At 29.1% G+C, this 26,459-nt stretch overlaps 2 protein-coding genes across 2 annotated transcripts; one reads left to right on the top strand and one right to left on the bottom strand.

Annotated features, from left to right (window-relative positions):
• The first annotated feature begins 1,586 nt into the window (after positions 1-1,586).
• On the top strand, positions 1,587-3,911 carry LOC125822940 (peroxidase 51-like). Its single transcript, XM_049502401.1, has 4 exons — positions 1,587-1,877; positions 2,023-2,223; positions 2,316-2,481; positions 3,232-3,911. Exons 1-4 carry the CDS (start codon positions 1,653-1,655, stop codon positions 3,636-3,638), a joined length of 999 nt encoding a protein of 332 aa, XP_049358358.1. The 5' UTR covers positions 1,587-1,652; the 3' UTR covers positions 3,639-3,911.
• Positions 3,912-12,000: 8,089 nt separating this feature from the next.
• LOC125822935 (scarecrow-like protein 32) lies at positions 12,001-13,917 on the bottom strand. Its single transcript, XM_049502396.1, has one exon. It carries the CDS (start codon positions 13,359-13,361, stop codon positions 12,039-12,041), a length of 1,323 nt encoding a protein of 440 aa, XP_049358353.1. The 5' UTR covers positions 13,362-13,917; the 3' UTR covers positions 12,001-12,038.
• Between the last annotated feature and the right edge of the window lie 12,542 nt (positions 13,918-26,459).

Genomic DNA, 26,459 nt, shown 5'->3' with positions numbered 1-26,459 from the left:
AGATGATAGAATGTGTGCGAATATTTAGTAATATGAATATTTTGTAGTGGATATCAATAAAAAAGAATAAAAAAATTTAGTAGTAATTAATAAATTATATGAGATCTTTGTATTTTTTTTATTCAAATTGTAATTGATTATAGTCTTATAGGAGATAATATATTTCATCGTTCCCATCAATAATTTTAACTATATCATAATGATTATAACTTGGATTAGCTAGATCCATTCAAATTTAGAATGTTTTTTTTCTAACTACTTCCACGTGTATTGTCTTAAACATGTTTATACATATGTTTTTTTTTTTTTGTCACTTTTCCTTCTAGTGATCAAAGTATAGTACCCTTAATTATTGCTCCTTTTTTTTTAATCTTCTTTTGTGTAGGGTTAGTTTTGAAGATTAGCAGCCCACAGAGATCTGTTTGGAAGCGCATACCACTTGCTGGTCCTAATTTCCAGCTGTCTCCATGTAATAGCAGCCTTCAGTTTTTTTCATCATCGATCTCTTATTTAGTTAGAGTATGAATTTAATAAAGGGCAAATTACCTATTTAATCGATCGGCTAAAAACAATTATATTCATGAGTATATATAGAGAATAAGATGTCGATATAGAAAAATATAATGTATATTGAACTAAAATAAATTAAAAAACAAGTCATAACTCAATCTGCTTTGTTTCTTACTAAATTTCAATGTTTACAAGATCACTTCATGAATCATTTTGGTCTATACTTCATTCTAAGCTAGCGTTTACCCCCAAGTTCTAAAATATTCTTGGCAAATCATATTTAGGTGAAGTTTCACTATGTGTTTGGCCTTGACTATTTAAAAATATATGTTTTTATACCCATAAGTTCTAAAAATTATAAAAAATACTCATAAATTTATATCATCATTTTATAATGAATATGTTCCGTTAAAAAATAACCTTATAATATAATTGATAACAATCAACAATAACAAAATAACAATATAGGCAAGACAATACATTAATCGCATACTCAAACTTGTCATTGATTCAATTATAATTATAACCCGTTAAGCACAAATTGTTCTTTCTTTTCAATTTTATCACTCAAATTAGAACTCAAACTTTTTCGGAGAATGGTAGTAACAAATATTAGTTGGAATTAATAAATAATGGGCATCTATAAAATATAAAAGTTTGAGGTAATTTTCGAATTTTTTAAAATTCCCAAATATTAGAATTTGGCCCAAATACTAGTTTTTTCTAGTATTTGAAACTTGGGATACTTGACAAATAAATTACCAAGCTATATGACTAAACACCCCTTTTCAAGTATTCTTAGGACTAAACAAATCCTAATTTTAGATGAATTAAAATAACTTAAACTAAAATGAACTAAACTAATAAATGGACGGGTCAATTGAACGGGCTGGGCTGGGCTGGTCATATCTCATGGCGGCCAATACAATAGACAGTACTGTCAGCGGTATCCTGTCTCTTTCATAAATCAAATTACGACTTGTGTTTTGCTTTCGATTCATGTTCAACTTCTTCTGTTAAGTAAAAAAGATTCTTTGGCCAACTGGCCTTCTATATATTATTATGTCCCTTATATAATTCTTTGCTCTCAATTAAACATTTGCATAACCCATTGTACTTAATTTTGTAGCCAGAGAAATTAAATGGGTCGTCTAAATCTTCTTATGTCAGTATTATTATCAATTTTTTCAGTTAGTATTGTGTTGTTGCCTAACTTGGCATCTGCACAATTAAAGACGAATTATTACGCGAATAGTTGTCCTAATGTTGAATCCATTGTTAGAAATGTTGTTAACCAGAAATTCAAACAAACTTTTGTCACTGTCCCTGCTGTTCTCCGTCTCTTCTTCCATGATTGCTTTGTTGAGGTACGTACTCTGTTCCAATAATTTCTAATCGTGATACTACTGAGAGTCGATAGGTGTGAATTTGAGTACAATAATTGTCCCTTCCCCAATTGTACCAACAATTAGAAATAAATCTTACGTTTATTTTTCTAATAATTGGAACTAGGGATGTGATGCTTCAGTGATTGTATCATCAACACCAGGGAACACAGCTGAGAAGGATCATTCAGATAATCTATCATTGGCAGGAGATGGATTTGATACTGTGATTAAAGCTAAAGCCGCTGTTGATTCAAATTCGCGTTGTAAAAATAAAGTCTCTTGTGCTGACATTCTTGCTTTAGCTACCAGAGACGTCATTCAGCTGGTTCGTATAAATAATTACATTCTTACCTGACATGATAAAAAGTCGCTATCGCTGTATATAGAAATTAAACTCATTTTGTAACTCGCGTGTAGTCTGGGGGACCATGGTACCCAGTGGAATTAGGACGGCTTGATGGGTTCACGTCAAAAGCATCGAATGTAGAAGGAAAGCTGCCAAAACCAACATTCAATCTCAATCAACTCAATTCTATGTTTGCCTCTCATGGTCTAACTCAGGCGGACATGATCGCCCTTTCTGGTAATTTTTCTGTTAATTAATTTCTTTATATACCTATTAATTAAGCGCACATCAAATATTAATTGTTATATTTAGTAATTGATCTTGCTATCTGTTTTGAAAATTCTCCTTTCAATATCAGGAGTTACCAAGTAAATTTTTACACAAATATAGTACATAAAAAGGTTTGTTTCACTAAATAAAATGCAACATAGTTATCAGTATATACTCTCCTCGTTTATTTTTAGTTGTCATAATTTTCTTTTTGAATGTCAAATGACATGAATTTTGACTAAACATTTTAAGATATATTTTCTTATCATATCAATATGAAAAAATTGCAACTTATAGTATACTTCTCATATAATTTTAAAATATCTATTTTTTTTATTTTAAAATATCAAATTAATGTAATCTAATTTAGTTTGGAAAGTTAATCAAATTGACTCCAGAGTAATATTTAATATTATTAAAACACTCGTCAAGGTCCTAAATTCCTGATAATTAGGCTCTAACCTAGCTGGACTGCTGGAGTAAAATTTTATCATTTTACATTTGACCTTTTGCTTTTTAGCACGTGTTATTGATTCAGACGTAACCATTACTCAATTATTTGGTTAATTATTCTTCAGCCAGCTCACTAGACAAAAGGAAAAAAAAAGTTCAGACATTATTAAGAGAATCTTCCAGAATGGAATAATTTATATGCATGAACTACTTCATCCAATGTTTCAAGGAATTAAGATCTCTTGTTGTAACATTAATTTGCAGCGGCCCATTCTGTTGGATTTTCTCATTGTGGCAAGTTTTCCAACCGGATCTACAACTTCAGCCCTCAAAATTTAATAGACCCAACTCTGAACAAGCAATATGCAGCTCAATTACAAGGGATGTGTCCAAGGAATGTTGACCCAAGGATAGCCATTGACATGGATCCCAAAACTCCAAGGACATTTGACAATAATTACTACAAAAATTTACAACAAGGTATGGGCCTATTCACATCAGATCAGGTGCTGTATACAGACAAAAGGTCCAAGGGAACTGTGGACCTTTGGGCCAGTAACTCAAAATCATTCCAAAATGCTTTTACAACTGCAATGACAAAACTGGGCCGAGTTGGTGTGAAGACAGGGAGGAACGGAAATATTCGGTTTGATTGTGGAAGAATGAACTGAAGGGACATTTTGCACAAATGGCCACTATTTAGCTTAATGGATTAAATTTGTCGACTAAAATAAAATAAATTATTTAATTACTTTTAAAGGCAAAAATTAGTTCATTGAGTGTTATCAAGGATATAATTTTATTTATATTTTTATTTGTGGGAAGGTGAGTCCTGAATAAGGGGACTAGACTTGAACCTTCTAATGTTTATATGAAAAATAACAGTCCTATTGTGGGATGTGTAATTGTTGAATAAAAACTATGTGTGAAATCCATTTTTCATATGTACGAAATTTCACAAACCGTTGATAAGTTAGTACTTCTATTTTTCAGTTTATATGACTTATTTTTATTTTTAGTCAATAAAAAAAGAATAACACGTTTTTATATTAAATAATAATTTAAACTTCAAAATGTTCATTTTATTCTTAATAAAAGGCATGCAAATATCAATCACTTATTTTAGACCACAAGTTTTAAAAGTTTTTTTTATTTCTTAAACTCTGTGTCATGTCAAATTAACTCATATAAAATGAAACGGGGGAGTAGTACTAAATGATAATGGCCCTAAGCACAGCCTTTGCTACTAACAATTAATTAGGGCTAAATTATCAAAAGAAATGTCTAATCAAATTAAATTAGTGACCTTTTCAATAATATCTTTTTGTTTCCATGCTATATATGCAGTACACCGATGTGATATGAATAATTGATATACAATTAAACTTCGAGATAATTATATATATATTTTACTCTTCTTCTTATTTAGAAATGGCACTTCTAAAGGACGACCATAGCAACAAATACTTGTACAAAAAGAAATATTTATTGTATCATAATTTGATGTCAAGTCATTGTCTTATTGGTAAATAGTACCACTTTTCCTGTAATGTTAATACGTACTCCCTCCGTCCCTTTTTAGTTGTCCACTTTAGAAATGACACACAGATTAAGGCAACAATGATTAGCACAATGAAGTTACAATTTTACCCTTATGACAACTTTTTCACTTCAAAATTACAACCACTTATTTGAATTAAAGTGAAATAAATTGGAGGGAAACAACATACACTTTTACAATTTTCAAGAAGTGTAAATAAGGGTATAATAGGAAAAAAATTGTTGTCCTTTCTTGATTTGTCAAAATGGACAACTAAATAGGGACAACTAAAAAAGGAAATATGGACAAGTAAATAGGGACGGAGGGAGTATTAAGCTTTTGTTGTTTTCCTTTCTAGGCTGACACATATTTACCTCTTTGTGCTTTGACTACTGTTTTCCAATTCTCCTTTTTCAATCTTCGGTTTTTATTTGTCTCTCTCCTCAATTCTATGGATCTTTGTTACTTCCTCCGTCCCATTTTATATATCAATTCTTTCTAAAAATAATTGGATCACAATATATGTCATTTTATAAAATTTATGCATAAATTATTATATTTTACCCATTATATCCTTGATAGATTAATTAATTAGTCTTAAAAATGTATTTACTTTGACTAACCTAGGAAATCTACAAGTAGTTAATTTCATTGGGAGAGTACTTCATTCATTAATTAACTACTTTCTTTATTCACTACTTATTCTATAAAATTTGATTTTTAAAAAAAATATCAACAAACAAATTAAAAATAAAAGATGAAAAAAAATTCAAAAATCTTGAAAGTTGAAGCTTCAACAAATTTTATCAAGGAAGATGACATTTAAAAAAGTTCAAAGGAATTTTGTGATGTTGTCATGTTTGCTTTAAGAATTTATATATAAAAATATTAAAAAAACATTTTACACAAAATATATAGGAAAATTGAGGTGGGAAAAACTTGATTTTTAAATTTTTTTGGATTAATTGGTGAAAAAATTTGGCTCAAAAAATAAACTCTAAAATTTAAATAGCCATCCAAATGCATTTATATTTTTGAAATCTAACATATTCATCATTTATTATAAAGTTGTTTTAAGAAAACATTAAATAAGGGCATAAGGGTAAAATTACCTCATTTCTTAATGCAAATGCAAATTAAAAAGGTGACATATAAAATGGGACGAAGGAAATAGTATTAATTTTGTCTCTCTCTATTTTGATTTTCTTCTCAAAAAATTTCAATTTGATAGCTCACTATTTACTTTTTAAAAAACAAATTTTCAGTTTTGGCTTGACTGGCTTCCAAATCTCCTACTCTGATTATTCACACATGCACTAATTTTATTTACTTTCAAACATCTGTATTTTAGTTTGTGAACTCAATTAAAAATAAGTTTTTGAGCTTAAAATATTTTTCCCCAAAATTGAAGCTTCATGTCGGAATTTGAAGTTTGGCGTTTTGGATATATCAAAATAAAATTTTATTGAACTGAATTGTGATGGTTTGTTAATGATTTGGAGACCATTTGAGCTTTATAATGTGGCTTCTTTTGTCTGATCTAGACGAAGAAAGTCTTTAGTTTCAAAATTTGACTTTTAAATTGGGTTTCCCCAAATTGTGTATTATTTAGATTATGTGTTGTTGGATTTTATAGAGATCTTTTAGTGAGATTAAATATCAAATTTGAGAATGATTGGTGAAGTTAGTGTGCTTTTGACTAAAGTTTCACCAGCAACTTTGAAATAGAAAATTGAACATTAATGTTTTTTGTCGGTTTTAAGTGGCAAAGAGAATATCTGATGAAAAGCATATGGTGTTTACAAGGCACATATCACGGATATTTTGACAGTTCTTTGGTGTTTCAAATATTGTTGCACAGAACCAAAGGAAAATTATGAGAATAAACAAGATCATGATATGTACATTTGAAAAAATGACTAATGTGATGCTTTAGCAGAAAAATATTTCACTTCTTTTTCATTTGAAATGGTTGATTGCATAACATTTTTTACATGTTAATAGATTTAAGTATGTACTCAGTCTGAAAGTCACTGATTTGTTTGCTCAGATTTTGCTTTCTTGAAGACTTGGGAGTGTTTTTTCATGATTGAAAAACAAGAAGTTACCTTTTCGAAAGTTGATGGAGAATAGGGCACCCTCAAATTTCTTCTTAAAAATTATTTTAGTTAAGAGACTTATATCAGTTTATCATATTTAGCACTTTATACCAAGATTATCTTCCTCACATAACTTTTTTTTATTTGGTCAAAACGTCAAAGCTAGACAATGAATCAGATACCTTATACAGAACCAGACCTTGACAACAACTCTTATGACCAACTATTTGTGGACAGTATATGCATCTTTGATGTATAAAAAGAAATAGAAAAGTTTGAGTTAAGAATGATAAAGAAGCAGCAAAGCAAAAAAGGAAGCAAAAAGGGAAATCGGAACAATCACCATTTTCCTCCTTGGGAATCGTCGGTGGGAACTGGGAAGAGGGAAAAAAGACGTGTGAGTTATTACTGTGTTTAAACTACGTGAAAACCCACACCTGGGCATGTTAATAGCTCAGATTAGAATCAAATGACGGAACCATCAATACTTTCTATAGTTTGAAATAAATACATTGTATCTCACTAATTGATAATTTCATATCAAATTTCAAGTCTTTTTTTTTCTTTTTCTAGATACATATATTTTTGCCACTAAATACACTAAAATAGAGGGAGAGGCAAGCGAGAACAAGAAGGAAGCGAGCGAAATTTGTTTATGTATCCCAGATATATGTGAATCATTAGATACACACTAGATACATGTATCTGGTGTATTCACATGTATCGGATACTAGATATGTGAGAAAGATAGGATAAGCATAAAAGAGTTGTACCAATGACACTTAGGGTGTACCAACACAGCATAAAAGAGTTGTACCAAAAGCAATAAGGAATAGTTCCAAAACTAATACAAGTTGTACCATATGTGGACTCACTTCATTAAATTAAAGAGTTGTACGAAAAGCAATAAGGAATGGTTCCAAAAGTCATACAAGTTGTACCATATCTGGACCCGCTTCATTTTACTCCTTATTAGAAGTGAGACTTTAGAGGACGAACACGGCACTACCAAATTGTACACAAATCATTTCAAGTTGTACTATAAAATTAATTGTGACTCATTAATTGTACACGTGTCTTTCTACATATACAATAACTCACATGAATAATTACTTTTCTGACTTTTTTTCCTCAGTTTCTCTCTCTATATATTCGTTTTTTTTTTCTTTTTTTCTACTTTCCATTCTCCCCTTTTACTCTCTTTAGTTTATCTTTGATCTTAAATTTTTCATAGATCTTTAAAATATTTTGAATTATTAATTATCATGAATTATAATATTTTGATTTTTACGTAGTTTACAAATATATAAATTTCATTTTAAAAAAATTGAAGATATCATACGCAAATTTATGGTCAAACTTAAACTATTTGATTCTCGAGAAATAAAAAGTGTCACATAAAATGGGATAGACGAAGGATAACCCTCAATTAAATTTATTTCACTTTTTATTTTCCATTTTTAACATAATTTTTCAAGTTGGATTTCTAGGAATTCTATAGTAGACCCATTTAAATATTACTTTTTTGTTTTAAATTAGAGAACTTGGCCGCACTTCGCGCGATCATTAAAATTAAATATTTTTGATTAATTTTATATTTACTCTGTTGTTTAATCGTAGTATTATTATTTGTTTTAATAATATGAAGATTGTGAAAAAAATAAAGCTTCACAAATTTTACATCTATTAAATAAGGAAGAATATATTTTTTATCAAATAAGTTAAAATATATTTGCTAATAACAAATTCTTCCATTGCATGAAGTTGATCATTTAATATATATTCAATAGTTTTGAATCCGATTCTATTAAAAGCACAAATATTTTTGAATAAAGTAAATTAAATGAATTGAAACGGTCAAAGTCAAATTCATAAAATTTAAATTATGAATTTGGTCTTACTTGTAATTAGATTTATTCTTATGTTTTAGTCATCTTATTTTATTTTTTAATAAAGTACATTAAATGAATTGAAGTGGTCAAAGTCAAATTCATAAATTTTAACAAATGAATTTGGTCTTATTTGTACTTAGATTTATCCTTGTTCTTATCTTTTTACTATTGCTTTGTCGTCTTTTTTCCTAAATATGATCTCACTTGTAGTTAGATTATTTTCCGTAAAAACAGAATAGTGTAATTTGTTTTCTAGCAAGCACTCTCAAGATAAAAAGCAAATTATTTCAAGATAAGAACCAAATTATCGTTAAATTAAAGGACATGCAGACCTAAATATATATCGAAAGAAGAATGAGAGTAGCCACCATCATAGGCCTTGATATTGCTTCAGGCTGATATCAGGAAATTAGAGCTCTCAATTATCTTGCCTCTTTCAAGAAAATATTTATGGTAAAATCTCTGCTTTTCTTTTTATAAGTTTTTAGTTTTCTTAATCTTCTCACTCTTTTGTTTTGATTTTGCAGATTTTGGTATTCTTATCCCTTCCCCTGATTTCGTCTCTGTTGGAGGTAGATCTGTTCTCAATTTTAATTCCAATTTTTGAGCGATTTTTGATTTTTGGTTAGTTTATTATGAAATTTTCTAATTGCATGTTTCTAATGGAGATTAGTTTAATGTACCATTCTCCTTAAATGTCTAAGAAATATCTCATAAGTAATCTGTCCCTAATTACTTGTCCACTTTTAAATTGACACATTTATTAAGAAATCAATTAATGACATAGTGAGTATCATTTTACCCCTATTAATTAACCGCTTTATTTTTTTAAAATCATATAACTAATTTGATTTACACTCCAAAATTCATAGGTGTCACATAATTTAGACATTAATTCTTTATTACTTAATATATGCAATTATATCAATGACATATAAATTGAAATAAAAAAATTACATATTTTATTTGAAAATCACGTAATAGTACTATAAGGTATAATAATTAACAACTTAACATATTTTAAAATTTTAGTTGACTCCCAAATTTCATATGTCTCATGTAATTGAGACAGAGAAAAACATATATTGGTTTAAAATAAATAAAAATATTACAAATTATAATAATTAACAAATTTATAAAAAAAATCCTTTAAAAAAATTTAGTTGGCTCTCCAAATTCAATCGGTATTACAATAATTAAAACATAGAAATTAACATAGATTGGACTCGTGCTGACATTTATGTTTCCTTTTTTAAAAAATTTTCTTTTATACTTTATATAAATAAATTTTTTATGTAAAAAGTATTATAAATCATAATAATTAATTGCTTAAAATATTTGAAAACATATAAAAAGTTTTTGTTAACTTTAAAAATTTCATCTATACCACATAAATTGGGAGAATTATAGATATATAGATATGTTAAGTTGCTAATTATTGTGAGTTATAGTACGTTTTATTTAATTTTCATATATATTACTTGCTTTGTCCTGATTTATGTGATACAAATGAAATTTCAAAAGTCTATGAATTTTTATAAGTTTTTTTTTATATTAACTTGTTAATTATTGTGATTTATAATATATTTACATAAAACATACTCTAAATAAAAATAATTAGCAACTTAAAATATATAAAAACATACTAAAAAATTGATCAACTTCAAATTTCATATGTACCACATAAATTAAATCAGAAACAGTAACATTTATTGGACCCCGTGCTGGCATGGGATCCCATATATATATATATATATATATATATATATATATCTAAGGACACGCATACTACCTTACAAAGACTTGTAACAAGCTAGACTTCAAACTTGTTGGGTTTGGAATTTTGTATAAATTTAATAATTGAAGATTCCATATGCATCACAATCATATCCTATTAATTAGTATAACTTTCTTATAGCATATAATTATAAGTTCATGCCAAAATTTCACATCAAAATTTTCTTAATTTTTGGTTTTCTTAGTGCGTCGGATCATTAAAATAAGGGAAAATTACGCGTATAAGCAAACATATACTAGTTAATTAGTTAACATAGTTATAGTTTGACTTAATCACAATTCGAGACCTACTTTTAGCTATAATTACGCAGGTCAACTTTTTAGTTTTGTATAATTCACATGTTTGTACAATTCAAATTCTGTATAATTTAATTTGTATAACTTTTGTATATTCGGAATTTATATAATATAATTTGTATAACTATTTAAACTTTTGATGTTTGTAATTCGTTATTTCGAGTTTATACAAAAATAACTGAATTGTACAAATTTACCCGTGAATTCTACAAACTTATGAATTATACAAACGAGACAGCTTAAACTGTAGCTACAACCTATAAATATGCAAACTTAAAAAAGATTAAGTTTATTATACTCCAGTAGTTATTTGCAAAAGTTCCCCAATAAGATAATTTAAAAAGATTTTTTTTAGTTTTTAATTTTAAATAATCATATTTGTAATTTTTAATGAAAAATCAATTAAATAAATTGAGTGGCTTTATAAGTAAAAAACAGAGTTTCGTGATTTTCTAAGAGAAAAAAATTTGTAGTTAAGTAACTATATGAGATATTATTATTATCTCAATTATATTTAGAAGCTAAGAGCGAGAGCGTGGAGTATTGAAGAAGAAAAAAAAGTCATGAAAACAAATAAACAAACAGAATTAACAGGTCTCGTTGCTGTCAAATTTATATCTTAATTTCTAGCAAAAGAAGATATCTTTCTCTTTGAACTTCTTACAAAATCAATTCTGTTTATGCAACCTTTATTTGCACCCAAAATAGGCCAGATTGTAAAGCCATTTATCGTTTCGTGCGTCCATATAATCCAGAATTATCTTGGTAACTAATTGGTTGGTCAATGTAAATAAATTGATAATAGAATATTACAAATATATCAAAATAATTATACAGAGTAAATTAACATAATTCAATATAATGTATATGATCATGAAATTCATATTTTTTTCTACCAGGTAGAAGGATATTTTCTAGGAATAGAACTGGTACGTACCTGCTGAAAAATGCAATTTTCTATTCTTCTAACTCGTCAAACAAATGAAGAAGTGCGATGTAAAGTGTAGTCACCATATCTTTAAGTGCACCAAAAATCATGCATCTAAATTATAAATCACGAGTTAATTAGTAGCTTATTTTTCAAAGTACAAATCCTCTAAATTAAGCCTTAAGGTTATTTCCACCAAAAAAAGGGAAACCTCATGCATGTTCATTAGTACTTCCACATACAGAAAATCTGCATAGGAAAAACTAGGATTCAAACCCCATGATCACAACCTAATGTCATAAAAATAAATTTTAAAATATAAGATGTTATTATGCAAGGTCAACTTTTTCTTCCTATATTTAAGCCAATTAACTTATAATTAAGCTCATGATATTCATCACGAAGAGGAAGAGAGCGATCATATGGAATACTAATAATGGAGTAATAATCAAGAAGATTTGATGGAGATAAAATAAATAAAACAAAAGTTAATAGCTAAGTCAAATGAAATTAATTAACTAAAGAGGAACCCAAGCAGTAGCAAACACAACATTATGTCCTTTCCATGTAAGCACAAGATCTTCTTCATCCCTCTTTAGCCCCCACCCAGCTGCATGCTCATCCAACATGTTCTTCACTTCCGTAACTCCCTCTTCACTAAATCCACTGCTCCTGAAATTTGCATTTCTCATCCGTTGCACCCACTGACTCTTCGGCTCCAGCCTTTCTAGTCGTTGTATACCCTCTTGAGCTATCACATTCTCAATCTTCCAGCAAATATCCGCTTCGTACCACTGCCTTTGCTTGCTCCCTCGCGGAAGAAATGTATCCACTGTATCATAAGGTATCCATAAATAATTAAACGCGGATCTTAATCTGCACACGAGATTATTAGAAGTAAAATCCGCGTCTTCATCTACTAGCACAACAATCGTTGGGTCCAAATTCCGAATCGCCTTAAGAAACATGGCGCGGAATGAATTGGAAAGAACCGTTGTTTCCTCCGGTATGTAATGAAGCATCATGTGACAGTTTATTACTAGTGCTTCGCCATTATCAGGACGTATTAGATTTTGGACTCGTAGCTGTTCGATTACATTCGAAAAACCGTCTGATGAACTCGAAGGAATTACTCTAAATTCCATCATGACATTTCGTGACCTTGCGAAATTTACCAATTTAGCACCTAATTCTTCGTAAGAAAGATCAAGCATAGGTGGTAAATCTTCGGTTGCACCAGCTACCGTTAGTTTGATTAACGGCGGTCCTTCTACTCGAGTAGAAATTGCATCTATAAGTGTTGGAATTTGCATGCAATGAGTTAAGCTAAAATCAACAATGTGAATAATCGAGTAACCTTCCACAGCTTCTAATATAGCTCCGTTAGCAGCCGTGAACCCGAACCGATGCCACGGGGTTAAGTCAACGAAACTTGCAAGCTCAATAATGGAGAATTTATGAGTTTCCATTGAATGATTCAGATTAGCAGTGAGTAATTTGCAGGTCCCAATTTTCGCAGCACGAAGAATTAGGGCTCGGAGGAATCCACAAGTTAGGCGTTGGTTCGAGTCACCATCAGGAGGGGCAATGTTATTAAGGACCCACAATATTTGTTGTGCTAAAGTTGCGTCATTGCTGTCGATGGCATTGGCGCAATGGACTAACAACTGTTCCATGCAATTAGTATCCCCAATGTTTCCCAAATTCTTCGATGTGTGAAAACCAGGCCATGGACGCGCGTGTTGGATCTGATTATTATTAGTATTATTACTATTCTTATTCATCATCAAACTTGAAAATGATGAAACTTGTGGAGGTAAACTCTCAGTAAATTGCATCATGAGAGGAAGGAATTAGAGAAAAGTATTTCCAAATGAACTTCTTTTTTTTTTTTTGAGAAATAAGTAGAGAAGACAAGAGAAAAAGACTAGACTAGTAGTAGTGGTACCTGAACAATATTATTGGGAAGCGATCCATTATTGGTTTGCTAGTGGCTAATAGCAGTGCAGAGAGAACTTTTTGCAATATTCTGGAAATGAATCAATAATAATTGACTGTTCAACTTTTTTGTTTAAAGAGTAAAATGACTGGTGAGGAAAATCTCAATATATATATCTCGTCGATCTGCTGTTAAAGTCAAAATTGGGGCAAAAGAGAGACTGGTTGGCATGAATAAGGACTTCTCATAAGAAAAAACTTTACAAAGGCTACAAAACGGATTAATAGCACTGCATCTTCTTTATCAGAGGCAGAGAGAGAAAATTAAAGGTGAGATTTCTGATGGATTTTGGGGGCATGTGAAGTAGCCGGCCAAGGAGTTGTCAATATGTGGGAGTTGGGATTTTGTCACGTAATGGAAAAGATTGAAGTCAGTTAGGTTTGGCTCACTCACGGGTTTATCATCATCATCATGCACAAATCATTTAGGTCACTTCATATTCCATATATGCACTACAATTATTTCCTCATATATTCCGAGAATAAAACTTTTTGCACTTGTTGCTCTTTCCTTTTGGTGGCCTACCCTACATAGTAAATAATCTTATATCAATCGTCAGCCTAGAAATTACTCCCTCCGTCTCATTTTATATGTCACCATTTTACTTTGCACTTCCATTAAGAAATTATGTGATTTTACCCTTCTACCCTTATTTAATGTTTTCTTAAGTCAACTTTATCAATAAATGACATGATTAATTAACTATTCTATCAAGGGTATAATAAGCAAACTATGGTAATTTATGTATAAATTTTATAAAATGACAAATATTGTGGTCCAACTATTTATAGAAAGGGATGACAAATAATATGGGACGGAGGGAGTAATTACTTTTATCGATCTCAAAAAAAATACCTATAAATAAATCTTCTTAAAATACAGAAATTAATTGATAATTTAAAGATAAGATAAATTACTACATGTGACCCTAATGTATATAACTTATGTTTAACTTGTATATAATGATAATGATAGTATAAATAAGTTTATAGTAATTACACTCCATAAAACTATGAAATTTATAATTTTAAAAATAAAATAACTTAATGCTATATATATATAGCACATAAAAGTGGAGTGAAAATTTTAAATTTGTTTACGCCCTAGATGGATACTAGTTAAACTCAAGTAGCAATGTTGATGGAAATGTTTCAATACGTGTGTGTATGTGTGCGGTCCACAATTTGCATGTTACGTCTAGGGACCTTGAAGTGACCGTGGAGACAAAAAGAAATTCTCATGCATCGATAGGATGGATGACAAGTCATTATCTAATTTAGCAGATTGATTGTTACTAACAAGTTTAATCTCCACAACATGTATATATAATAATAAGAGTGAAAAATAATTTTAATGTTCTTGTGGATGAGAACCACTGGGGTTACTACTCTTACCATTTTTTTTTATATATAAAACTCACGGAGCCTTAAATTAATTAAGCTGTCGACTTACAGGAAGCCTAGGGTTTTTGAGTGATGGTATGACTATTATAAGTTGACACTTGCAACAATTATTAGTATTTTAACTATGAATCGTGTTTCTCTGTTATACTTTTTTTAAAATATATTAATTAAGAGAAAATTTAACTACTATATTTATCCTTATTTATGTTACAAACTATAATCTTTTTTTATTGAGTATTGATTCTATTTATATGTCATTACCATATACTAATTTAAGTTTTGTAGTCTTATATTAAGGGAAAATGGCTTTTATATTGAACTTCTAAAATGACAATTTGAGACAATAGAATTTATGATTTCTTTCATTCATTTTTACTTGTCATATTTTAACTTGGTAGACTCATGACAAAAATAATGACGACGGATATAGTTATTTTACCTCTGTTAATTAATTAATGTTTAGTATTAGGTCTTGAAAACTGATTTGGTGAATAAGTTATTAATGTTTAGGGTAAGAAATGAAAAAAATAATTATATTTTTTCTTGATATGTTAAAGATGACATTTATTTTAAATCATAAAGTTTATACCTACCACACGCAATATCACAAACGTAACACTGCTCTCTAGGGAATATAACATTCTTCAAAATCTGAAAACATCGAGCAGTACTCAATTTTTTCTCTCTCTTCTTGTTGAAAAGAGAGACACATGCAAAAATATCCAAAAGAGTAGAAACAAATTAAAATAGACATGTTATCCAGTACAATTTCCTGATATCCACCAGAAATATGAATCCTGTACTGGCATGCAAGCGACTGATTGAGCATCATCATGTGAACATCATTTGGAACACACCAAACCCCTCGGACTTAATATTGGGTCCATCTATTCTTTATTTGGATCTGTCTCCACGTGATACGTTTGCTTTTATCTCTCTATTCTTCCCTACCACGCCCCACCTCAAATAGACTACACGACCTTTGCCACCGCACCAACTAAAGCAACATATATATTCAATATCATTAATTAATAATATATACATCAATACTTTTTTATCTTGGGTCCGATTTTAGGCCATGAGGTGGTTGTGAATATACTCCTGCTTCATGATTGTGTATGCTCTAGTTCGAATAGTGTCTAGCCATGAGTAGGCTTATAATGAGAGAATTAATGTCTCACCTCAAATCCAGACGAGATAGTAGGAGTAAGGCACAACGTCCTTCTTCCTTTGAACTGACTTTTGGGATATAAATTAAACTCAAAGTCTATTTTATCATGACGTTGGAAATTCGTACGCAGACAAGACAAACGCAAAAGGCTTAATAAGTTAACAAAACTCTGGTAGTGCTATACACCATAGACTACTATAGTAAGACTAATATATATATTGTTGCACACACTAATGAAATCATATACTTATAATGTGTGGATAACTTTAATTAATTAATAAGTAAATTTTAATTGCATCCCTGAGTAGATCATGTCGTATAGCTCGTTGTTAACAAAATTAATACTCTTGATCATTCACTACCTCAAAAAAATAATCATCTTTAGCGGCAATTAATTAACGGCAATTAGCACTCTTTGTATATGTCCCTAAAGGGGTCGTTTGGTGTGAGGGATTAAAAATAATAGTGATGGGATAAAAATTTTTTATCTTGTTTGGTTTCCATATTTGGGATAACTTATCCCATCATTTATATCATAGTGATGAGATAAGTTATCCCATATAAATGGTGGGATAAGTTATCCTAACCCCATGATAATTTATCCTGGGATAACTTGTTCCCAACCAAACGATCCAGCCTTTAGCGACATTGGATCCAATGTCAATTAACTTAGATAAATACTTTAACACACTCTTTGTTAATGTGTACATTTATTGCCGCTAAAAGATGTTTTTGTTGTAGTGATTCTTCATATTCAACAAGAATAATAGTAAGCAACTCCCATACCCATGCTACAAAACTTGGTGGTGATATTGCATAAAAAAGTACGATACTTGATTCTTCCCACTCTCATGCCCATGCTACAAAAACTTCCCTGTCTATTTACCAAAAAGCTAATTAATTTACCCCTGTGGCCTTTACCTTCATGCAAATTGCAATGATGCAAAACCACCCCACTCCCCAAAAAAATGTGTGCGTGGGTTTGGCGGCTTAATATATATTTTGTCTGGCGGATAAAAATTATAATCTTCATCTCACATTTATACAAGTCAATGATTATAAAGGCTAAACCTTTGTAAAAATTAGTAAATTTAGCGTTATTTTTTGTTGTGGAATTTAATTTGTTGAACTGATGTGTAGTGTAAAAATGCCCTCTTCTTTCTTTTTCTCTAGCAAAACCTTACCCTACATATAAATTAAAGGTTCTTTGGTCAACATATTTTAAAGCATGAAATCATTATTGCTTCTTCCAAAATCTAAACCACTTTTTCAAGTTTACATGCAATTAATTAATTAATTAGTAAAATTAAATCAAACTAGGTAGGCCGCGTGCTTTGTCATAACTCATACGTCAATATTCTCAACCTAACATACAAAAAGCCAAAAAAAAGGACGATTAAAGAAAGCGAATCACCTTTTGTCTCTTCTTGTCCTCTATCAATCAATATAATACGTACACTAGTTCACTCCAAACTTTTCTAAAATCAAAACAATTCTAGAATATTACAACAATTCAAGGAGAAAACATTTAATTTAGGAAAATCCAGTAAGATAAATTAAAATATTAGTGAAGTTCTGGAGAACTTTGAGGAGGATTCCTTAAGTTTTAGATACAAGAACTAGAAGACACCAATCCAATGTTAAAATAAATAAATAAAAGTTAGAACATTTGTTTTGGAAGTTGTCAAAAAAGAATTCTCAAGCATCCATGGTCCTTGGGGAGGTTTATATTCCTTAAATAATTTAAGACAACAAATCAAACAAAAATGCCTAACCATGAAAGTAAGGAATTGTAAGTTAGTAATGAATTAACCATGTGCTTAAGATACCTTTCTTACGTATGTAATTGCTAGCTTAGCTTTGTCTTTTTTCTCTCGTCATTTTTAAATGTAATTAACACCCACATAGTTCTAGCGCTAATTCCTACTTAAACTAATAAATTATGTACTATTTGTTTTCGTTAACCAAAGAAGAACTTTCCAAGAAGAGGAGAAGGCCAAAGGAATAGAGACACTGGATCAAATGTTGAACAAAAGAAAATTAGTACTGTATTAGGTTTTTGATATTAGTGATGTTTTGACTGAATTGTTCCCTGTTTTATTTTTTCTATAACTTTGGATTTGGATGTGCCTATATTGTATTTATATATTGCTAAATTTTATAAATCTGTCCAATCATTATCCAAAAGTTTTGATTCTTTCTGTCTTGAGCTGGCTCAATATTACGTGCGCTAGAGGACGAGGATGGACCATTAATCATGATTCACGATCTCTCTCTCTCTATATATATATGAATATACGTAAATTACTACTTTCTCAGGTCAATTTATGTGACACTATTTTTTCAGTCAGTCCAAAAAAAAAAAAACAAATTATGCATTTCTATATTTAACAATAATTTGATTTTTAATCTTTTATTTTTATCCTTAATAAAAATAATTTATAGCTTTTTCTATTAGAAACCATTCACCAAAGCTATGCTCACGTGTGGACTGTGGTGATAAGGTTTGGCATGACTCCTACCCGTCTATATAAGCTCCCACAAATATGTTGTGTATTATTTGTCCTGAATTTCTTATCATAAATAGGTTTTTCTTTTAGGAAAATGTTTAGAATTGGCTAGTCCTTTTCTTGTAGAAAAAAGTTTAGCACTCTATAAATAGAGGTATGTTCCTTCTAACTTAATCAACATTCACAATGTACTAGGAACAATCTTCCTCTTTTGCTTTACTTTTGGAAGCTAAAATTGTAAGAATGGCTTGCCATTCTAGCTACTCTTGTATGAGGTAAGGTTTGGTCCTCCTCTGTAACCTTTTGGGTTTGAAATATATAAAAAAAAAAAAGGAAAAAAAATAAAAAATATTCACAATGTAGTTCTAGGCAGGGGCGGAGCCACCTTGTCCGAATGGTGTCCAATTGGACACCCTTCGTTGAAAAATTATACGATATATACACTTAAAGTTTTGACTTATATTGGTATATATGGTATTTTGGACATCCTAAAATAACAAAGTAACCCGTAGTGGAGACAACTAGAGCTGTCATAACTCATAAGCCCACTCGCTGCCCCAGTTCGATTCCCTGCATGAGAGTTTTCATTTTTCCATAATAATTATTTTGCTTTCTTGAAGTTTGTAAGTAAATAAACATGCATAAGTTTAACATAAATGTTCAGTAGCTTGGTGGTAAATAGTGTCATGCTTGTCTTAAGTGACCCAAGTTCAAATCTCACCTCCAATAAGTAGAAAAGATTGAAAAATAATCACAAACCTCGCCTAGCACCGAAAGAGATAGACTAGAAACGACATTTGTTATGTCAATGACACCAAAGGGATATTAAATGAATGGAATTAGGATATGGATGGAATATAATGAAATAGAGCCACTTTGAGGTTCCCTTTGAAATGAGGGATGTAAGGGAGGATTTTTTTCCAATTAAAATTGAATTATTTCCTTAAATTTTAATACATTTTCCTTGTGGAGTGAGATTTCCTTATATTTTAATAGCTTTTTCTTAAATTTTAATACATTCTCCTCTTTTTTTTTTCAATTAAAATTGAATTATTTCCTTAAATTCTAATACATTTTCCTTGTGGAATAAGATTTCCTTATATTTTAATACCTTTTTCTTAAATTTTAATACATTTTCCTTTTGGAATAAGGTTTTAATTGAAAAAAAATCCTTAAATTTTAATACCTTTTCCTTTGTGGAATAAGATTTTCTTAAATTTTAATACATTTTTCTTTTGGAATAATGTTTTCTTTCTCTATAAATAGGAGACTCATTTACCCAAATTATATCATAATATTATTAAAAATAGAATCTTTGTAAATTATCGTTTTCTAAAAAAATATTTACTATTCAAAGTTTGGACCCCTTCATAAGATTTCTGGCTACGCCACTGGTCCTAGGAGCTTTGAAGTTTTGATTATGGGGGAGAATTTGTGAACCTCCTTGTATTCCGAGTAAATTGATTGAGGTTATTTCGCTCTATATTTTGTACTCTCATATTTATAGTGGATTGCTCATCTTCTTTGTGGATGTAGTTCGATTGACCGAACCACGTTAAATCTTTGTGTCTTCTGATATATTTCACGTTTGTCTTCTTACTCGTGGTCTTTCGAGGTTTGCTTTGCTAGCTTCCGCATTACACCTGCTTATTTTCGGTCCTAACAAAATATACACAGAAGAGCATATACATCTAACCCTCCGGATGATTTATATTAGGAAAAATTACAAGAATATACTATTTAAGATTTTAATTAACAATATATGTATATACTCTTTTTTTTATTTACAAAACTAAGTTTGAAATTACAAACATGACAAAATATTTAATTTTCGATTTTAAAAAAAAATTACTTTAATATTTGATTTATTTCCTTTTTTTGGGGTTTATGTACTAAAATTATGGGATTGATAATTATTGTTTACCTTTTGAGTTTCCAACCATAATTTTACTCTTATAATGTATTTTTTTAACTCATATCTTGAATTTTCGTTTTTTAAAAAATAATTATTATTATATCGATTTATTTCTTATTTTTGGGGATTATGTGCTAAATTTATGGTATTGATAATTATTGTTTACTTTTTGGCTTTTCAATCATAATTATACTGTTTTTTTTTTTCATATATTGAATTTTCGATTTTTTTTTTTGTATATTTTAGTATTCGATTTATTTTCTATTTTTGGGGGTTATGTGCTAAATTTATGGAATTGATAATTATTGTTTATTTTGACTTTCCAACCATAATTATATTATTTATTAATTGTAGTCTTCTTTCACCTCTTTAAAACTGTTTTCATACTAATATTTTTTTTCTTTTACTGTGACAATTTTTTTTCCTGAAATTTCTAAAATTTATCTACGTTATTCTTTTGACAAAATATTTTATTTTTTATTCATGACTTAAATAACCATTTAAATCTAGAAAGTTTAATAAAATAATTAAAAACTTGCATATTATATAGATTTCCATACAATTTTGATGTTAAGTCTTATATAATATGTTAATATTATATTACACCCCAATATATACCATATAATATATCAAATTTGTGTAGACAAAATATATGTACTATATAATATATCAATATTGCATCATCTAAACACCAAGTTATACCAATATTTAATCATCTAAAATATCAAAATTATATCAATATTGTATCATCTAAAATACCAAAATTATATCAGTATTGTATTATGTGAAATACAAATATTATAGCAACATCTGCACCATTTAATAAATTGAACTTGTTGATATTTTTTGTCATTATTTTTTTTCTCAAATTGTAAGTTAACATAACAAAAATTATTATTTTGATAATATTATCTTTTACAATTAACACTAGTACAAACTTGAGAACTTGAAATTACACTAGAACTATATGACACTATTTGCGAATAACATTGAAAATTTATAATATCAAAATTGTACCATATAATAATACTAATATTGTACCATATAATATACCAACAATTATTGAATTCTACCCCATGTAATATACCGATTTAGTATATATATCGTGTCATTATATTTTTTCAAATGACAATTTACACCACAAGGAAAACCAACATATATAAATAATAGAACTAATTACATCATACGATTAAATATGATTCTGAAAAAAAATAATTAATAAACAACAAATAATATTCAAATCCGCAAATATCATTCAATTAGATTATGAAAAAGTGTTATAAAAATAAAAAATTAACTCAACAATGCTAATCTTCATATGGATATTTGGTACAAGTATTTTTTGTTGTGATCCTCCATAGGCTATAACACATTTTCTACAACTTACTTTAGATCTCTTGAATTATTATTTTTCAATTGGTATTTGAGTCACATATCAGTCCTTCAATCTTGAAATCCACATACATTCCTGCAATACATTTCAAAAATAATTAAAGAACCTACTAAACAACAGTTATGAAAATCAAATTTGAAATATACAATCATATTTTCTTATATCACCAAAAAAAAAAAGTTATATACGAAATGGAGTACAATATGGTTAAAAATTGATGTTTACACCATCATTATGTACTAAAATAGAATCAACATGTACACATCATCATCTAAAAAATAAAAACCAACTCTGAATGACACCAAAAATTACCAAAATTACACCAAAATAGAATCAATACGTACACCATCATCATGTAAAAAAACAACAACTATGAATGACACCAAAATAGAATAATACGTACACCATCATCATGTAAAAAAAAAAAAACCAAAAATCAGAATTAAACCAAACTAATACAAAACGATAAATTTCACCAAATCACTTACCAAAACACATAATCAATAAATATGATTTCTATTCTAAACCTCAAAACCATACAAAATAACCAAAGAATTAAAAACAAGAAAAAAATCATCATCTTATACAAAAAAAACAAGTCTGAATTACACAAAAACATCAAAACTACACTAAATTAATTAAAAACGATCAATTTCACCAAATCACTTACCAAAACACATAATCAGTAAATATGATTTCTATTCTAAACCCCAAAACCATACAAAACAAATCAAAGAATTAAAAAAATAAAATCAAAACACGGAATTGGTGAATAACAACAACAACCTATTTTTCACCATTAATTAAACGACTCATTATTGACAAAATTCAATTTTATAAAATTGATTTTTAACATTGTTTTTCCAATTGTTACACAAAAAACCCATATCAAACATGGTATACTACAACATAATCATCATGATTTCTCAATTAGAAAAATCACGTAAAAAAATACAAATTAAAAATTGAATTATCAATAATACCTAATGCGTCCCAACGTCTTTTATGTTGAATTAGGATTGAATAATTATTGGTATCCATGATTGAACAGTCAACCAGAATAAGTAGAAAGAGAGTTTTACATTTGGTAAGAAACCTTTTATTGATAGGAGAGAATATATATAACCAATTTGAGTAAATCATGGAAGATAAAAGATTTGAGAAAAAAAAGGAAAAAGCAAAATCGTGGAAATGTTTTTTTTTTAATATTATATTTTTAAAAAAATATTAAAACCTAACTTTGAAAAAAAACTATAGTTATGTAGTCGGAAAAAAAACGATTGCTATATAGTGGTAATTTAGGTAATTATTTGTATATTTAAGTTTTTCCCCCTATAATGTATTTGTATGTACTTTTTTAAAAACAATTGTATCTAGCTCCAGATATCTTTTTCCAAATCACTCTTTGTTAAACTGGATGGGTAGCCTAACTATAAATTTCATCAAAGTTTATTGTACAATTTTTGTTATGCCCTTGTAGTTAGTAGAGACATGAGCTTACAAAAATGGCCCAAGCCCATCAAACATTCACAGTCTCAGTAGAGTGTCAAAATAAATCCAAATATATGTAAGTGTAACCCGTTCAATTCGTTCATAATTTTATGCGTTGGACTTAAAATAATTTGAATTACGTTCAATCTCAACTTATACAATCCTTAACCTAATTTAAAAGAAACTTCAATTGAGCCTAATTTAATCTCAAATTTCAACCCGTTTTAAGGCTCTTTACTTGCATTGATGTAATGTATGTTCTTATATTGAAGGTATGAATTACTATCTAGTTTATAATTATATATCCATTTGTAACTTTTATTTTATTTTCTTGAGCTGAAATTCAAATTGTGGTTAAAAAAAGTTAAATAATAATATGTTAAATTTACTGAAATTATGTGGGTCAAATTGGGCGGGACATGACCCAACCCGTTTTTAGCCCATTTGAGCCCAAAATAAATTTGGGCGAGTCATGACCCAATTCGATTTCTATTTCAACCAATTTTAATAACTCCAATTTCATCCAAGCCGCCCAGTTGACACCCCAAAACTATGCACGTATGAATTTGTGATGGGCTAATTTTGAGAAGCCCCCTTTATTCAGCAAAACAACTAGCCCAAATGCAACTCCTGGAAGAGCCCAAGTCCAATCCGGGAAGACTAACCTAAAATTAAAAAAAAGAAGACCAACTACCCGCTTGGCCATGGCCCATGAGAAATCAAATGGGGTGGGGTGGGGTGGTGTGGGGTGGGGATGGGATAGGGTGGCGTATGTTAGTAAAAAAATACTTTCTTATTATTTTTGTATTTGGTACATAAATAACAGATATTACCTTTAAGAGTTTTTGTATATAGTCTAGACAAAAACTAAGCGGAGTAAAGATGGGGTGGAATAAGGGACTTTGATTAAGGATGAAAAAAAAGTGCAATGAAGGATGAGAGGATAAAATTAATATGCAATGTCACTCGTGAAATTTGTTTTCCTATCAAAATGTCATTCTCTTCTTCTTTTTAGAAAAATAATTTTATTCTATTTTTAACATGGAAATAATAAGATATATTTTCCCTTCCTTTTGCATAAGGGATTATGAGAATTTTAAAATTTAGTTATTACTATTAGCGCTTTTCTTTTTTGTAGCAAAACATTTATTCATATATACACTATGAGACTTGCGTTAGTCCCTCTTTGGTGCTGGGGCGGAGCTAGGTGTTGCTAAGGATGGTCAACCTTCGTCGGAATTTGTTCACGAGTATATATGTTAAATATTAATATTTTTGGATATATACTAATTGTTGAACATCATTAACATAGTAAAGAAAGATAACCCAGTGGTTAAGGCTATTCACATTTCCTTTGGAGGCGTGGGTTCGAGCTCAAGCCAAGGCATTTTATTTAATTTTCTTAGTTTCATTTTTTTCTTTTAAAAAAAGAGAAAGCAAGGTCTAAAGTAGGGTTGTTCATGGTTATGGTTAAAAACCAAATCGAATCGCAATCCGAACCAAACTGATTAAAAAACTGATATTTGGTTAGGTTGGGTTTTACATTTTGAAACACCGATACTAGTTGGTTTAGTTTTGGTTTTACTTAAAAAATAACCAAACCGAACCGATAAATTAGATATATAAATTTTATAATTATTTATATATTATTGATAATTTTGTTAAATTTTAAGTAACTTGAGTCTTTAACTTTATCATTTTCTCAAGCCCAACACGTAAATTTAGTCCATCTATTACAATCATAAGTCCAAGTCCATCAAAATTCATTACTTTAGTCTTTACTTACCATATCTTTCATAAGATAGTTACACCTTCTCTTAATTGAATCACTTTGTTCGTGTACTGATAACTTTAATATTGTTTAATTGTTTAATTGAACCAACAATAACTTTTCAATAGATTGTTCATGTACTAGAAGTTTGTGTCTATCAAAATACATATGTCCTAAAAAATTTATTACTTTCAAACTGAAAAAAACTAGAAAAACTGAACCAAACCGTCAATAACCAAACCGACGGTTATTTTTTTCGTTTGATTTGGTTTTAGAAATTTTAAAAATCGACTAGATTGGTTTGGTTTTGGTTTTAACCAATAACCGATCCAAACCGAACCACAAACACCCCTAGTCTAAAGTATACCCTTGACGAAAATTCTGGCTCCGCCACTGCTTTGGTGAATCTTGTAATTATATGTTACTTTAATGCAACGAATAACTAGTGAAATAAATAGTTCAAAATATTATTATGTCAAAATATTATAAATCACTTATTAGTATAAGGACAGATTTTTGTTTATTTTAAAAAGCAAATTAATGCTTCTTGATTTTCTGAAGGAACATTTATTTGAGCTAAATGATGTCCAACTGCCAAAGTGCAATTTTACGCATTCGTTTGGTGATATATTTTTTTTTCAAAATTATTTTCTTATACTTATTCCTTTTTTGGAGACAACACAACGAAATCAAGACCATAAATGCGATGACCTTACAGTAGATTTCATATTCTTTATTAAAATCTACTTTTTCATTCTAATTTTGGTAAAAGTGTTTGATTAAATATAAAAAATAATATAAGAATGAAATAAAAATGTTTGAAACTTAAATTATGTGTGCTAATATAAAGGGGAAATCACTTATGTGTACATTTAAAAAAAAACTATTTACGACATTTGTTTAAAGATATTTGGTCTGATCCAGTTGTTTAAAGATATTTGGGTTTTGAGGCAAGACTCAATTAATGTGGTTACCTATATTAGTGTGTGAAATTTGATACACCACTATTCATCAATGTCACTAATATTTATCAATATCTTATAGTATATAATGTATTGAAATTAGAGATTGAATATGAAAGAAATATTATTTTCCACCATTTTTGTGTAAAATTATTGCCTCAAATGTCGTAGATAATGATCAAATCAAATTATAAAAATCTAGATTTCTGTTTTTTTTTAATAAGTGCAAGATATATCCCAAACGTACGGTTAGTATTACGCCTCTTAACTCTGATTAGCAAAATCCAATCCCTTTGTCCAATTGCAGATTTTGACGCCCCACAA

Source organism: Solanum verrucosum, unplaced genomic scaffold (assembly GCF_900185275.1).
Source record: "Solanum verrucosum unplaced genomic scaffold, falcon-dt-bn FXZP01000103.1, whole genome shotgun sequence".
Lineage (NCBI taxonomy): Eukaryota > Viridiplantae > Streptophyta > Magnoliopsida > Solanales > Solanaceae > Solanum > Solanum verrucosum.
The sequence above is the reverse complement of the archived record's forward strand: the minus strand, read 5'-3'. Positions and strand labels throughout refer to the sequence as shown.

Bases quoted from the DNA above. Each gene is read 5' to 3' on its own strand.
- LOC125822940 (XM_049502401.1), top strand. From the start codon at position 1,653: ATGGGTCGTCTAAATCTTCTTATGTCAGTATTATTATCAATTTTTTCA. The intron at 1,878-2,022 runs GTACGTACTCTG...AATTGGAACTAG, and splicing joins TCCATGATTGCTTTGTTGAG to GGATGTGATGCTTCAGTGAT. The intron at 2,482-3,231 runs GTAATTTTTCTG...ATTAATTTGCAG, and splicing joins GGACATGATCGCCCTTTCTG to CGGCCCATTCTGTTGGATTT.
- LOC125822935 (XM_049502396.1), bottom strand. From the start codon at position 13,361: ATGATGCAATTTACTGAGAGTTTACCTCCACAAGTTTCATCATTTTCA.